This window comes from Eurypyga helias, unplaced genomic scaffold (assembly GCF_000690775.1).
Source record: "Eurypyga helias isolate BGI_N326 unplaced genomic scaffold, ASM69077v1 scaffold23131, whole genome shotgun sequence".
NCBI classification, from domain to species: domain Eukaryota; kingdom Metazoa; phylum Chordata; class Aves; order Eurypygiformes; family Eurypygidae; genus Eurypyga; species Eurypyga helias.
The window spans coordinates 16,563-31,997 of record NW_010231827.1 but is presented as its reverse complement, the minus strand read 5'-3'; the positions used below and the strand labels follow the sequence as shown (position 1 = coordinate 31,997).

The following is a 15,435-nucleotide window of genomic DNA, read 5'->3' as shown; positions in this document are numbered from 1 at the left end:
CATCTGTCTAGCAATTTGCATGTGCTGAGATTTCTTATTTCTATAATTCTGAGTACCGCAGTGAGACTTGTGTGCATCTTTTGAGCAGTTAAGAGGTAAAGCTGCAGAGTAGTTGAGTGTGATTAATCTTCCTGTTGCTTGAATACTTGCGTCTTTTGGTAGAAAATTGAGATGCTCATTGTTAATAAATTGAGGATAATACTGAGGATGTAGGCTTTGGCTGAGGAGGGTGACAAGTGAGCTTTTCAGAGTGCTGTTACTCTCACCCATCCCACGTGAAACTGTTGGTGTGCTGGTCACACGTTAACGCTCTTGTCATTCTGTATTTTCACAGCCCAATTATGGAAGCTTTTGGCAATGCGAAGACTGTTTACAACAACAACTCAAGTCGCTTCGGGAAGTTTATTCAGCTGAACATCTGTCAGAAAGGAAACATTCAGGGAGGAAGAATTATAGATTGTATCCTCGTTTGGTGATTTTTGCGGGCAGCCCCACGTACCTCCTCTGTGGAGGGCTAAGAGGGAAGTGGCTCGCCCTTCTCTGTCCTTTCACCCCATCCTGAAACACACACAATTAAACTGAGCTGATGCAGGTGTGAAAGGGAAGCAGCAACACCAAATTCTGTGTGCACACATGCATTTGTGAGGGGGTGGGATATACATACGCTTGGAGGACCAGGATTTTGCATTGCAACTGCTAGCATGGCTCACACGCGTGTTCCTACACAGTGCGCTAAAACAGCCTGAGTTCGTGGGGATAACTTAAGTTGTCAGCTATTTCCCTCATTTGTTATAGCTAAGGATAAGCTTCTTAGTTTCTGGAAAGAAAACTTTCTTCTTGAAAGGGCAGAGCTCCTGAACTGCTGCAGTGTGAGCATGGGTGGGTCAAATCCTTGGATTTGTCCTGCATTTGCCAAAACTGGACTATGAGCCACCTCCCCCAGAGCACCAGAGGTGTGGGGATGAGCAATATACCGACGTGATCCCCTAGGAATTGGAACATAAGCTGCTTTTGCAGTGGGACAATTTTCATCCTTAAAGCTGTTCCCAAGCTTTAAGGAAAAGTAAAGGAAAGCAGATGCCTATTAAAGTCCAGAACATGACAAGTCCAGTTTTGATGAAATGGAGGAGAAGGAGGTGTGGGAAGACACTGGTATTAGAACTGCAGCAATATTATTGTTGCTGCCAGTTTATTCATCTTGTTAGGGCAGTAGGCATGTTGTAAGAAAAGACCATGATGCTCCCCCAGTAGTCTCAAATTAAAGAATTAAGGAAGGTTATAAATAGCTTGTGCGTTGATTGCTTTTTATTTTATTCCTTGACTGAAGCTTTTCTTCCTGGCTATAGATTTATTGGAAAAAGTAAGTTCCTTGGGTTTTTTTCTCACTTCGTTCTGTTTGATTTGGTATTTTCTTTGAAATTGTGGATAAAAAAATTCTCCTTAAAAATGATGGCTTAAATGGAAACTATTTTTTACTTTGACAGAATCGTGTAGTAAGACAAAACCCTGGGGAAAGAAATTATCATATATTCTATGCTCTGCTGGCAGGGATAGAAGAGAGAGAGAAAGGTAAGTGGCAACGCGCAAGTCACACAACTGTAGTGGCTCTCTGCTAGCAGTCAGCCGTGGCGACAGCAGTGGGGAATTTAACTGCAGACCCCCTAACCCAAGCAGAGAAATAGCTGGTTTATTCAGTCAGGATTCAATGAGTGTGAATTTGAGCTCAGCTTGATAAAGCAACCTGCTTAGTTGAAGAATGTCACCGAGCTGCCGGTAATTTTTCTCCCAGACTCTGCTGTGGCCCAGGGAAAATTACTTGGGGACAAACATGCCTCATTCTGTTCAAGCTGAATATTTTTGCTGGTACTAAATAACTCCACAGCAACAAAGAGAAATAATTCTGGTTCCTCTAATCCTGTCTCATAAGGAATAAATCCACTGAACAAAAGAAATGACATTTGTATATGTGCGAAATTGCCTAAAGCTGTCTCAGCATCTCCCTTTGGACCTGCTGTCTTTGCATGCTAAAAAGCAGAGCTAACTTCATTGTGCAACTAAATAAAGGGAAAAAAAAAACAGCCAAATAACTTACCATAGCTGATTTTAATATAAACCTTCATGTTGTGCATCATCATAATTTCTGAGCAAACGAATTGTGAACTATTTAGCTTTGACATAGTCATTTGTGGAGTATTTTTGTTTTGGGACTTTTTTTCACTTGTTCTGTTTTCTCTCCTCACTAGATGCTTTTTACTTATCTGTACCAGAGAACTACCACTACCTGAATCAGTCTGGATGTATAGCGGATAAGACAATCAGTGACAAAGATTCTTTCAAGGAAGTAATTGTGAGTTGTTTCCCTGAATCTTTATGCTTTAGAAATGCTGGCGGTGCAGGTGCCTGGGGACCATTTACAGATCAGGGGACAAAGCCTTCTTGTGCTTACCTGTGCTCTCTGCCATCCTGGCTCTGTGTGCAGCTCTCTGAGGAGCTAAGCTTACAGGGGCTTATATTTTCTTGTAACACTTCACTTTCCTTTTGAGTGTGTGTTTACCTTTCTTACCAATACTTCATTTTTGTTCTATTATTTCAAAGTGTGCTATAATTTAGTGAAATGATTAAGTTTTGAAATAAAAATAGTATCAGTTAAGAAGCCAGTAAGTCATTTAGATGCCTTTGCCCTTCCCTACATTGTTCTGTATTACAGTTAAGTCTGCTTCCACTGTTCTTCCATCCTAAAGGGATGCCGTCTAGAGGGACCTTGACAGGCTGGAGAGGTGGGCCATTGCCAACCTCATGGAGTTCAACAAGGCCAAGTGCAGGGTCCTGCACCTGGGTTGGGGCAATCCCAAACACAAGTACAGGCTGGGTGGAGAGTGGATAGAGAGCAGCCCTGAGGAGAAGGACTTGGGGGGACTTGAGAGATGATCAGAGGGCTGGAGCACCTCTGCTATGGGGACAGGCTGAGAGAGTTGGGCTTGTTCAGCCTGGAGAAGAGAAGGCTCCGGGGAGACCTTATTGCAGCCTTCCAGTACCTGAAGGGGCTACAAGGAAGCTGGGGGGGACTTTTTACAAGGGCCTGTAGTGACAGGACAAGGGGTAACGGGTTTAAATTGAAAGTGGAGAGGTGTAGATCAGATATCAGGAAGAAGGTCTTCATGGAGAGGGTGGTGAGGCACTGGACCAGGTTGCCCAGGGAAACTGTGGATGCCCCCTCCCTGGAAGTGTTCAAGGCCAGGCGGGATGAGGCTTTGAGCAACCTGGTCTAGTGGAAGGTGTCCCTGCCCATGGCAGGGGGGTTGGAACTAGATGGTCTTTAAGCTCCCTTCCAACCCAAACCAGTCTATGATTCTATGATTCTAAAGCTTTGCCCAGATCATGTAGCATCATCTGGGTCTAGTTCCTCAGTGCAGCACGTGGGGAGCAAAGCACCTGGGCACCTGTGACGCTTCACCTTGCAGCTGGGAAATCCAGTCGTATGGAGTAACTTACACAATAGAGTTAAAGAAAATGTAGACAGAGATTAAAAACAAGGTCCTGATGAAGTCGTTCTCTGAATGGCTTTATTTCTTACACCCGCACCAATTAGCTATAGCAATTAGGCTATACTTTCTGTTAGGAAAATTGCTAATTTCTTACTATATTACTAAGGTGATATGTGTGAGATTTTAAAAATCAGTAAAAGTGATGGGGTTTATGCCCTTCACCAAACTATTTTTGCTTAACTATGTTCATCTCTTTGCCAAATTGACAGACTAATGCGTGGTGGACACAGCAGTTATTTTTAGTGTGAAACATCCTCATCTACTGTAGTGGGGGCGGAGGGGTGTTAGAAAAGTTGGTGACTTATCTACATTAAAGACATAGAGCCTAAGTGGATTAGCATGATTTTTAATTTGTGCTAATTACCCCAGGGTAGGCAGAGCATGAAATCAGCTGGGCAGGTGATGCTTGTGTGCTGCCCACAGTGTGGGCCAGCTTGGAGCAGAGGCTGAGGCTGCCAGGCTGTGTTCCCAGAGCAGGAGGTGGGCAGAAACCCCTCAGTTCACCCTCGCCCGTCTTTTCCTATTATCATCATCCCCTTTGCCTGTTTTTATTGTGGTTTAAGTCCCAGAAGTGTTACTTAAGTGAAACTTTTGTGGGAGACAGGAAGGAACTGCACAGTGAGCCTGGAGATGAACGCACAGTGCTGCTGCCTTTCTTAGAGCTCTGTTGTGAAAGGTCTTCTGTGCAAAATGCACCTTCAACCTCTCATCTACTTCTAAATTGTGGGATGGGTCTGAGGCTTTTCCATTTGTAATGGATGATTTATGAAGGATAAAATGTCATGTGTCATCTGTCTGACGCCTGCAGTGACCATAATGTGATGTGTCTAACTGTAAGGGTGTAAAACGGTGATCTGGTCTTAGACAGGCTCATATTAGACCCAGACTGGGGAAATTTTGGTGATTTCCAGAGGCATATAATTACTTACCTTTTCTATGCCAAAGGTGTGTGTTCTTCTTCTTGTTTTAAGGTTTAATTAGACAGAGATTTGCCGTTCTCCTTGTTACACAGTTGAGCCTTGATCATTGCCATAGTCATTAATTAAAAACTCCTTATGCATAGACTCATTTTCTTGCTCAGTTTTGCTGTAAGATGTCAGTCCGCACTGGTAAGATGTGTGTTTGGGCATCACGGCTTGCCCAGATTGTGGCACAGAAGCCTCCTCTCAATTCTCCGTGGCTGAGATAACAAATGAGCAAATCTTACATGTTGCTGTGTTTCCTCCGCCATGAATTTTTACCTACATGGTTAATTGGCAAAATTTGTTAAAAACACAGAAGATATTACCAATTACTCATGCAGATTACTGAAATTACGTCTGATGCACAACTCAGTAGGGCGTTTCAGTGTTTATACAGAAGAATGTGAAAGCAAATTACAGGATCTTTACATCATCAAAAGGAAAATTCCTTAAAAACAGAGTGATACTTGCATGTTCCAATTTGGCCCTGCGATGTCTTATGGTGTATTTGATTTGGGGTGAAACTAGAGGAATTAATTCCTGCCAGCCCTCTCTCGGCCCTTACTTGCCTTCCTAAGGCCTGGCAGCACAGTTGGTGGGTTTGTCCTGGTCCCCATTTTTGAGTCAGTGTGCCTGTGATTGAAGAAGCTCATGTGTCGTTCCAGACTGCGATGGAAGTGATGCAGTTCAGCAAGGAGGAGGTGCGAGAAGTTCTGAGGCTGTTGGCTGGCATTTTGCATCTGGGAAACGTTGAGTTCATCACTGCGGGGGGGGCACAGGTGTCCTTTAAAACAGGTGAGAAGGCTGTGCTTCCTTGTAGCATGTGAATGTTTCTTGAGGCTGTGAAAGTTATATTCCTTGCTAGTGCATCTGACCAGAGCAAGGACACACAGTGAAAGGGTCTTACTGCTTTTTAGCGTCTGTAAACATTGATTAAATTGTTATTTTGGGTGTTTGGGTTTTTTTTTAACAGAAAAGGCAGATTAGTTTGCTGCTGGATGCTAGGTCTGAATTAGGGAAGACCTTGGGCACATATTTATTCCATTAATAGTAGTGAAATTCCATTTTAATCTGATTCCTTCTTTGAAATATTCTCAGGCTGGTAAAACATAAGTGCTCACCTATGTTCCTTAACTGAGATCTCCACTGAAGGTATCTCTTGTTAGAGCTTTCAACACCTCAATTACAAATCTGAAAAGATGTGCTGGTATGTCTAAAGGTTGAGCTGGCGAGTGTTTGAAATGCCTGTTCAAATACGGCAGTGAAGACGAGTATCACATACTGCTTTATATGCCACATAACAGCAGAATTGCAAATAAAATCACTTGGGTAAGAGAAAAAATTTCCTTGGTTTTCTTTAATCCTCATCATCCCGAGGGAAGCTGAAACGCGCATTCATGTGGACAAAGAGGGAATTCCTGTTTGTATCTGTAAAAGTATATTAGTGTAAGCAGTAGATTGCTTGAATCCTAGACATGTAACATTAAGAGGAAAATAAATATTTGTGACTCACTTATGGTGAGTTTCTACTGCTGAATTCCTTCAGTTGCGCACATTTATGATACCATGCCTTTTCATAAGCAGCAAAAACATCCTACAGTTTCTAGTTGTTTTTTTATCACCGATCCCCATCATTTTACAAGCATTTTAAATGATGGTAATAATTAGTTTCATAGCCTTGTACATTTAAGGATATATTTGTCTCTTTCTTTTGTCAGCTCTGGGTAGATCTGCTGAACTACTGGGGCTGGACTCCACACAGCTAACTGAAGCGTTGACACAGAGGTCAATGATACTCAGGGGAGAAGAAATCCTAACACCTCTTAGTATACAACAGGTAAAGGCATCTCAGTTTTGACATGTTTTTAGGGTCTATTAAATTTATGGCTCAGACTTTGAGCCCAGTGAAATCATTGGTTGCTCAGGAATAGAACTTTAGGTCGAGTATCTGAGTTGCTATCGAAAATACTACGTAGTTTTTTGGGAAGGGTATAATTGGACCTGTAGTAATTTCTGTATATCCTATCCTATCATTCTGGCCAGTGTTTGTAATCTGGCTCTTGTTATTCTTACTAAGCCTTATTGCTTAGCATTTTTCTCCAAATTCTGATCATGTGTGCTGATGTTTTTCATTATGGACATTTGTGTCAGGTGGGCATTTTTGAAAACTTTCAGCAAAAATAGTTTTATTATTTACAAGAAGGGGATTAGACAAAGTGATACATAACATTGTGGCTATCTCTAGATAGGGGTAAAGATGTTTCTTACCCTTCTCTTTTCTTCCTCCACAGCTTAAGTTTATAGTTACCTAACTTTTGAGCGCTTTAGTTTTGAAATGTAATGTTAAAACCACATAGGTGTACAGCTGTTAAAACTTAGGCTGTTAGAGGTTGAATCAGGGCTCTCTGTAACTGTTACTGCAGTTGCTGTCAAGGTACGTGGGAATGTAGGCCTGCTTGTTTTAAGCTTGCTGCACGCTGTGCAGGGGAGGCTGACCAGCAGAGTTAACAAGGGTGACTGATACGTTGTGTGTTCCTTCTTTAACGCAGGCAATAGACAGCAGAGATTCTATGGCTATGGCACTTTATTCTCAGTGTTTTGCTTGGGTCATTAAGAAAATCAACAGCAGAATCAGAAGCAAGGAAGACTTCAAGTCCATTGGCATTTTGGACATATTTGGATTTGAAAACTTTGAGGTAGGCCTCAAAGCTTGTTCAGATGGATTGCCTGGTATTTATGCTTTGTCGTTTTACATACCTTTGTCATCTTCACTGGAACTTGATTATTAAACATGTTATGGCTTAAACCAGTTCCTTGTTTGCAAAGTAAAATACTTGGAGTGCATGCATTTTTGGAGATTTCTTGTCTCTTTAGGTAAACCGCTTTGAGCAGTTCAATATTAACTATGCAAATGAAAAGCTTCAGGAGTATTTCAACAAGCACATCTTTTCCTTGGAACAACTGGAATACAGCAGGTACGAGATACAGATGAAATTTGAAAGTTTTGAAAACATGTGTTCACTTGAAATCTGGGTTCCCAGCTACCTTTGCTTCCTTTGAAAAACTCGTAGTCTGGGGAAGTGCGTTTTTAAAAGCGAACCGATTTTGCTGTATTTTGCAAGACAAATACATCAACTCCTCCCATTTCTATACTTAAAATCTTTTCTTTGTAGCTGGCATTAAAATGGCCCTCATTATTTTCCTTAGGGAAGGACTAGTTTGGGAGGATATTGACTGGACGGACAATGGAGAGTGCTTGGATCTTATTGAAAAGGTAATAAAGAATGTGATACCAGTACCTACTTCTAGTCTTTGTTCTGAGGTAATACATTTTTAAAACACTTGCCAGCAACAGAGAACAAGTGAAGAGAATGGTGGCTCTGGCATGTTTAAATAGTGATTTTTCAATCAAATTATTTTTGTGCATGGACATATTCTACATTACTTTGTAAGCTCAGTATACGCATCTTTCCTTGTAGTCACTTTTAATGGTGTATGATTATATACAAAAGCAATATTTGGAGATGATTAAAAAGAACAGAAAGAGGGGGCACAAAGAATGACAGTGTCTTGCTCCCATGGTGGCTTTTCCTGGGATGTGAGTAATCTTCATTTCTTGCCTGCCAGTTTTTGCTTCATCTGTAATTTTGTGTGTGCTCTGATTACTACTAAGGAAAGATATGAAAGAGGATGAAGTTTCTGCAGAGTTTTTGGTAGAAATGTTAGCAGTGACAGGCAGACGAGGTCTGATTTCAGCCCCTAGAAATGTTAACTCGGGTTGGATGACAGGGACAAAGTTATATATAGTTTCGCCCGTGTTCACCCCTGACAGCAGTACGAGTGGGCTGCGTGACTGTATCTCCGTAGCAGGGCGTGCGGCTGCCTGCGTTCCAGCGACCACCGACGTGGCAGCAGGCAGGGAATCTGACTGCCAGGCTGTGACAGCAGTCAGGGCAGTGTGGCTTGTCAGGAGCTGCTCTGGGACGATGGCAAGTGGTTTATTACAATGTGCACCTGGAGAACTGTGTTTTTTTGGAGAGGCTGTATCCACCTGAATCATGCTGGACGCATCCTCTAGCTGCAGGGTAGCGTGCTTTGTTTACAGCCCCTGCTCGTATGAGAAGTAGGAAATGTCAAAGGGAGTTGCACGGAGGCATATGCAAAGCAAAGGGAGGTTGTGTTTCCCGCAGTGCGTGGTTAGACTGTGTGTCTTTTGCTGTGCCCCTGGGAACTCTGGCTGCTAAAAGTTTGCATTGGTTCAACAAGTAGATAATTTTATGGAGGAAAAATTTTTGAAAGGCTGTTTACACAAACTCCTCAGACTTAAGAGACTCCTAATCATTGGACAATTTGGGGGCTGGGGATAAATTCTGGGGCAATCTCATTGTATGCACCTAAAAAACCCTTTATCAGGAGAACTGTTGCTTCTCCCAGTACCTTCTTTTTCTTTATTTTGCCTGTATATCAAATGCTATTGGTTTCAAAAGGAGTGTTGCCAGAAAAATACGACTGCAGTTCTCCATTGGAGTGGGTTTTTAGTCGCGTACGGGTGTTTTTAAGCCTCTCTGCACACAATAACAAGAACTTTGTGGTTTTTCCATACTGGGGTTAAGGTCTTCGTCCATCTGTGCATTAACTCATCTTCTGCCCATCCTTGCTCTTGTAGAAACTGGGCCTGCTGGCGCTCATCAATGAAGAGAGCCATTTTCCTCAAGCTACTGACTCCACCTTGCTGGAGAAGTTGAATACCCAGCATGCCGTACGTGATGTTTTGCTCATGTTATTCTGTGCACGTTATGGAGGGTCTCTTTGCTTCTGTAGAAATTCATGGTTCAAGTATATAAGCGCATAGTTGTAGAGGCTGTTTTGGATGTGATCCTACTTCTATGCCAATCCATATCGTTTGCTGTCAAGACTGTCGGTCACCTGGAAGAACATATCTATGTTACTGTCCAGTTAAAAATTTCCATATTGGTCCTTAAGCCAAATTCTGCAATTAGTTAGAGCTCTGACAACCTCTAGTAACTCAGATTACCTACATCTTCAGTTTTCCTTGATTTAACATTCACCTTGATGTCAAAAAAATTTACCAGAAAGTTGCTGTTTCCTTTGCTCAGATTAGTGTTACCGTTATTTGTGACCCTAGCATTATTTTGAGAATTTCTTGGATACAAGCATATGTCAACCAATCTTCATAACTGCCAGTTTAAGACAGAGCCTTCTTTTTCAAAACGCTTTTAATAGCTGTTTCTGCCAGATGGGTTCAGGTTTAGTATAATGCCTTTTTAGATACTATAAATCTCTTATTACTGCATTTGAAACAGCCCAGACTAACAAATCCTATTATCATTTTAAGTTGGTTGTTTGCTTTCGAAGCACTAATCTTCTATGGAGTTCACTGGAAAACAGTGGTTTGTGAACCTTTGTATCATTGCACTCCCTGACTGCCCCCCCGCCAATATTTCTCTCTTTCTTTCCCCTCCAACCAGTGCAATCCCTTTTATGTAAAACCAAGAGTTGCTGTTCACAACTTTGGAGTGAAGCACTACGCTGGGGAGGTAATTTTCTTTATTTGCTGAAATTATTCCAAACAGAGTTCTCATTAGCTTAATTTCACCCTGACGCTGCTCAAAATTAACTAAAGCACTCTGTGCTGTCAGTGGTTTTTACAGCACTGCTGCTGTAAGAGGTGCCTGCTTGCCTTCTTGTTTGAATCAGCTCTGCTTCTTCCTAGGTTCAGTATGATGTCAGGGGGATCTTGGAGAAGAACAGAGACACCTTCAGAGACGATCTCCTGAACTTGTTACGAGAAAGCAGGTACGTTTCTGCGCTGTTTGTGTAGGGTATGATGTTAAGGGGTGTTGTATCACCTAATTCTGCCAGGGTGTGAATATGTCAGGTGTTCCATAGCGTCAGACCTTGACAGAGTTGAAAGGAGCATAGAAGAAATACCAGAGGTGCCTGTAAGCAGATCTGACTGCAGTTGGTTCTCACTCAGGGGTTTTCCCATGTTATACAGTCCTTCATCCCTGTTCAGTCCGGGGGATTGCGAGAAAGCTCACTTGCTACTCGGTGGTGAGTAAGGATGCTGAAAGCTGGTTATGTTTTTTAACTGTTTTAGGGAGCTTCATAGGCAGTGTGCATGTGGGGGTGGGGGGAGGGATTTCTTCATCTAGAGCCTGATTTGCTCATATTTCTGGCATTCCCTAATTTGGGTGAAAGCTTAGTGTCAGGGACCTACCACAGTGCAAATTGCCATATAGTAATTGCTTAAGAGGGAGAATTTCTGTAAGGGTTTATGTTTTTGAAAGTCTGAGCTTGTATGTCATTGGTACCTGTATGCCTCCTGCCATTCTGTTGTGTTAAGGTCTCAGGATCCTTACAGTGAGCCTGTGAGCTGGGATGGTACCATGTCCGTTTCTGTAGGCGTATGGCTGTTCTCCAGGTCACAGAGGGGTGATGGAAGGGGAGAGAGCAGAGCCTGGGTGTTGCTGTCCTGGCTGCTGCCCTCACCCGTCCTGTCCAGTCATCCTGCCTTTCTGTGGGAGCTGCTGCTTTGTAAATCTCTTAAGCCCTTCTGTGCAGGGGAGACTGTTAATGTGTTTCCCGCTCTGTGTGGTTTGTTCTGGTTTCATGAAGTATCTGATGTAACATCTGTCATTTGAAGTATGGAGGTAAAAACAATGAGTTAAAGCTGCTGGCCTGTTTCTGCCCTTGCACCAATGTGTGTCAGGAGTGACTCCATTTAAGTTAAAAGGTCTGCATTTCTGTAAAGTGGTAAGAGAATGGTACCAGACTGATAGTGTAGAAAACAGCATACACAGCTGGTTTCTGAACGTGAAGCTGATGTGGGTGGTTATTTTGTCTTATGGCCCCAGAAAAACTGTAAGTCTTGTTTTTCAGTCTTTATTCAGGTACAGTTCCCATTGCAGTCAGCTGGAGTTTTGGTTGAGTGAGTGGAGTAAAATGCACTAAGGACTTTAGGACTTCACACCAGATTTCCCTAATGATGTGTTGGGAGTGGAGGAGAAAGAACCTCTTTGTTTTGTTTTGTTTTGTTTTGTTTTGCTTTGGTTTATTTTTGCTCCCCTGCATAAATTCTGCAAAGGGAAAATCTGTTGTAAATGAAAGATTATGGAGAAACCTAATCAGCATTTTTTGGATGGAGGAGCTGCTTTCTAAGGGACAGTACTTGCTTTGCATTCTATAGTGGTAAACCTTGTAGTCTGTTACGATATACTTCAGAGATTTCCTTTTTCCTTCCCATTTCAGCCTTGATTTCATCTATGATCTATTTGAACACGTTTCAAGTCGCAACAATCAAGACACTCTTAAATGTGGAAGCAAGCACCGAAAACCTACTGTCAGTCTCCAGTTCAAGGTTAGTTAATATGTCATCTCTGCTCTGTAGCTAATCAGTGATAGATAAACCCTGTGTTCCGTAAGCAACAGCCGCAGATTAAAGCAGGCAAAACTTCAGCATCAAAACACTGCTGTCTCTTCTTTGAAACTGAGTAACTAATCAACTGATTGGCCAAACTAGTTTGCTTCAAGCAGAAACTAACCTTCACGTCCCACCATCCTCACAAAACTCTCGTTGCTTTGCATTTGCTTACTTGTTCTTGTTTTAAAGCTCATCTATGAAGTTGGTCTCTCTGGTCTAGGTTTTCCTTTCTAATCTAAAATCATCCATGAAACGGCCTTACAGCAACGCTGTATGCTGAGGAAAAATAAATACTGAATAAATACCTCATTAAGGTGTTGTCTTGCTTTTCAACTTGAAGTTGGAAAGCATTTTTATTAAACACCTTTTTATGAGGCTTTATAAGCCCTGCCTTCAAAAATGGCATCAAATTGAAATCTAACATAAAGTCTATCTGCAAATTATTTAAAAGAGAAAGATTGGCACAAAAACTTCTCTAAATTGCATGAGTACAAGTCTGGATTAGTTGTCTTTCATTTTGTTTGACTTAATATGCATTTGCACTGTTAATTCACGGTTTTTTTTAAAAAGGGAGCAGGCTCCAGCTCCTTGAGGGCAGATTTTATCCTAATAGACTATTGCTGACTGTTGGACAAAACAACAAGAAATAAATGCTGGGGCACACACGGTGTCTGTTGTTAAGGAACACTGATGTTATATTCCCTGGACAGCTTGCTTTGGGCTACCATTGCTCGTCTCAAGCAAGACCCACACCTTGCAATGAGGTGGTGGTGTTTGCTAGCTGTCTGGGGTAGCAGAAGGTTCTCTTTCCACTTGGTCTTTGTACCTGTGCAAAGTAGCCCTTTACGATGTTACCCTCTTAAAAACTGGCGGTATTTTTCCCCTCGCTTTGCGAGGTAGAACACAATGTAGGGTTCCTCTCCTCTCCATCAGGGCCCCTGGCTAACATAAAGTGTGATAAAACATGAAATAAAAAACCCCGTTGCCTCTTATCTAAAGCTGCAGTAACTGACCGTTAACCAGCTGAGCTGCTGTACAAGAGGTTGACCTTCACATCGTCCTGTTCCCAAGGAATTAGGCTGGGTCTTTTTTCCATCTTTTAGAGCTTTCCAGGGATTAGTCCATCTCATTCCAACTGAAGAGAAGAGCTCTGCCTTCACAGTTTTATTGACCTGCTAGGTTGCTTAACTCTTCATTTGACTGCCTGCCTAGTGCGGGCCTGGGGGTGCATGCAGAATCGCCAACGTTCTTTACCATCTGCTTCAGCCCATTGCTTAAAGCAGGGCAAACTTCAGATTAGCTTGTCACCTGACAGTGATTTAGAGGCGTCCAGCACCCTGCAGAATCTGGCTGTCTGTACCACAGATGGATGTGAAAACAGATTAAAGAGTTTTTGTTTAGACTGACCATCTTTTCCAATCTGTGTAAGTAGCAGCCTGTGTTGCTAAAAGTCTGAGAGTCTCCTTGGTTGTCTGTGGATGTTGTAACGTTCACACGGGTTTAACACAGATGAAGCCTTTACTTTCTGAAACTGTAAATATTTGTCTTTACACAAAAATATTTGTCTTTTATCTTCTGGCTGTTTAATGTTTGCTGCCCCCGACTCCTTGCTGGCAAAGGCAAACGCACCAAGGACTATCATTTATGTTTGCAGTCACTTCACCGTTTGCTCCCTTTGCTCTGTTCCAGCTCCTGCGCACAGCTGCAACCCTGCCTCCTGCCTTTATCAGTTCATGTTTAATCACCAAGAAAGCCCTTCGTTTGCAGATTAAAGCAAGAATTTGTTGTAACGGGCTGCCATTGGCAATTTCACTCCAGAACATATGGTGGGACGCAGTGTTGCTCCTGTTAAAAAGGGAATTTTCTGTCTTCTTGGCAGCCTGCTCTGTATTCTCCCCGCTGCCTGGCACCCAGTGCCACCTTTTAGGGGTGAAACGTTATCACTGCTAGTTTTCTGGGCTCTTCAACCATTGGTATCTCCCAAAGTAAATGCAAGACTTCAGCTTAAAATGGGTTATCATACTTAATGATACAGAAGGAGGCAAGTTGGAATAAGAAATGGAATGATGGCTCGGGAGGGAAAGGAGCGGATGTGTAATTAAAGTAATAATCATGAAAGGACTGAGGGATTTTTTTGATTTTTATCTCCAGGCTGAGGTTCAGACAACTGATAGTTTGAGGTGTACCGGGTCATTCAGAGTTCTAAAACTAGGAAAACCCCTATATTTTCTTACTGAACCTTATAATCTCTCTTTTTATTGTTAAATGGAATTAGTTCTCACATGAAATAACTGAAACTGTCTGCTTAATCCTGTTAGCATTGTCGTTCAGTAAGATGTGTTTTACTCAATTTTTGTTAATTTTGAGAGGGGAGTGTTTTAAAATTCAGTGGCTGCTGGATGATAAATTAACTCTTTATTAATAAATTTTTATCATTTTTTCTACCCTCTTGTTGATGTACATTTATTTCCAGGGTAAGAAAAGTTCGAGAGCACACAGGAGAGAACAAATCCCTGTGCACAAAATGCTGCTGGTGGCAGGGAGAAAGGAGAAGGAGTGGGAATGGGGTGGTTGAGTGAAAAGAGGAGATCTAGATTTGTGGTTACTTCAGTTTTACTTCAAACCCGTTATCCTTCCTGGTAACTTGTTGCAATTTGGGAATGTGGATCCTAAATCTTAAGCAATCACTGAAAAGATCCCTGAAACAGCGGCTTCCCAGTTTGCTGTTTCCATATGAACAGTTTTCTTCATGTTGTCCTGTATATCCCGTTTATGTCTTGTTGGCTGTAAAACGGTCCCGATAGTCTGGATAAGAAGGGGCGGGTGGAAGCAGCATGTACTGATTCTGTAAGTTCACTGCATGGGGAGAGCTGACACCAGTGGGGTAATTCCTCCTGTGAGCCACTGGGTGCTGCAGCTGAATGCTGTCTGCAGCGCGAAGCTGCAAGAGCTTTTGCCGGGCTGCTTTGCTTGCACAAAAAGTCAGCTTGTGAAGTGTTGGTCTTCTTTCTACCTGTGTTTTAGGAATCGCTTCATTCTTTGATGGCGACGCTGAGTTCTTCAAATCCTTTCTTCGTTCGGTGCATCAAACCCAACGTGCAGAAGGTAAGTTTTAAAATCACGCCTGTCTCTTCTGTGCGTCTCGGGCGTAATCTTTCACTGTCCGTCTGATTATTTGCTGCTGGGTGAAGCAGGGGGTAACATTCTTCACTGGCTTTGTAAAAGGCTCTGCACGAGGAAGAGGCTGGGGGAAAGGCTTTTGATTTTTTTTGCAGGCGGGCCGTGTCTGTGGGCACCCTTTCAGTAGGCGTTGCTCACAATGCTGATAAATGCCTGACTCTAAGGATGGTTATAAAAGGAAGGTAGAAGGCTGCGCCGCACGTTTGATATCTCCATGACAGCTTTTTTAGGAAGAAAATGTCAAAACTACAAGATTTGTTTTAAATCGCAATAGGAAGTGACTGGTGGTGCAATGACCAACTCT

At 42.4% G+C, this 15,435-nt stretch overlaps 1 protein-coding gene across 1 annotated transcript in view; it reads left to right on the top strand.

Moving 5' to 3' along the window:
- LOC104516795 (unconventional myosin-X-like) overlaps positions 1-15,056 on the top strand; it is a gene marked incomplete at its 3' end in the record, with an annotated part of 39,489 nt that extends 24,433 nt beyond the window's left edge. Inside the window, exons 5-18 of the mRNA XM_010161237.1 lie at positions 335-459; positions 1,347-1,360; positions 1,485-1,569; positions 2,244-2,347; positions 5,173-5,302; positions 6,226-6,344; positions 7,057-7,203; positions 7,382-7,482; positions 7,715-7,781; positions 9,174-9,266; positions 9,997-10,065; positions 10,242-10,324; positions 11,780-11,888; positions 14,976-15,056. Of these exons, the coding sequence (XP_010159539.1) occupies positions 335-459; positions 1,347-1,360; positions 1,485-1,569; positions 2,244-2,347; positions 5,173-5,302; positions 6,226-6,344; positions 7,057-7,203; positions 7,382-7,482; positions 7,715-7,781; positions 9,174-9,266; positions 9,997-10,065; positions 10,242-10,324; positions 11,780-11,888; positions 14,976-15,056 (1,327 nt within the window). The remainder of the gene's footprint in view (positions 1-334; positions 460-1,346; positions 1,361-1,484; positions 1,570-2,243; positions 2,348-5,172; positions 5,303-6,225; positions 6,345-7,056; positions 7,204-7,381; positions 7,483-7,714; positions 7,782-9,173; positions 9,267-9,996; positions 10,066-10,241; positions 10,325-11,779; positions 11,889-14,975) is intronic.
- Positions 15,057-15,435: the final 379 nt, after the last annotated feature.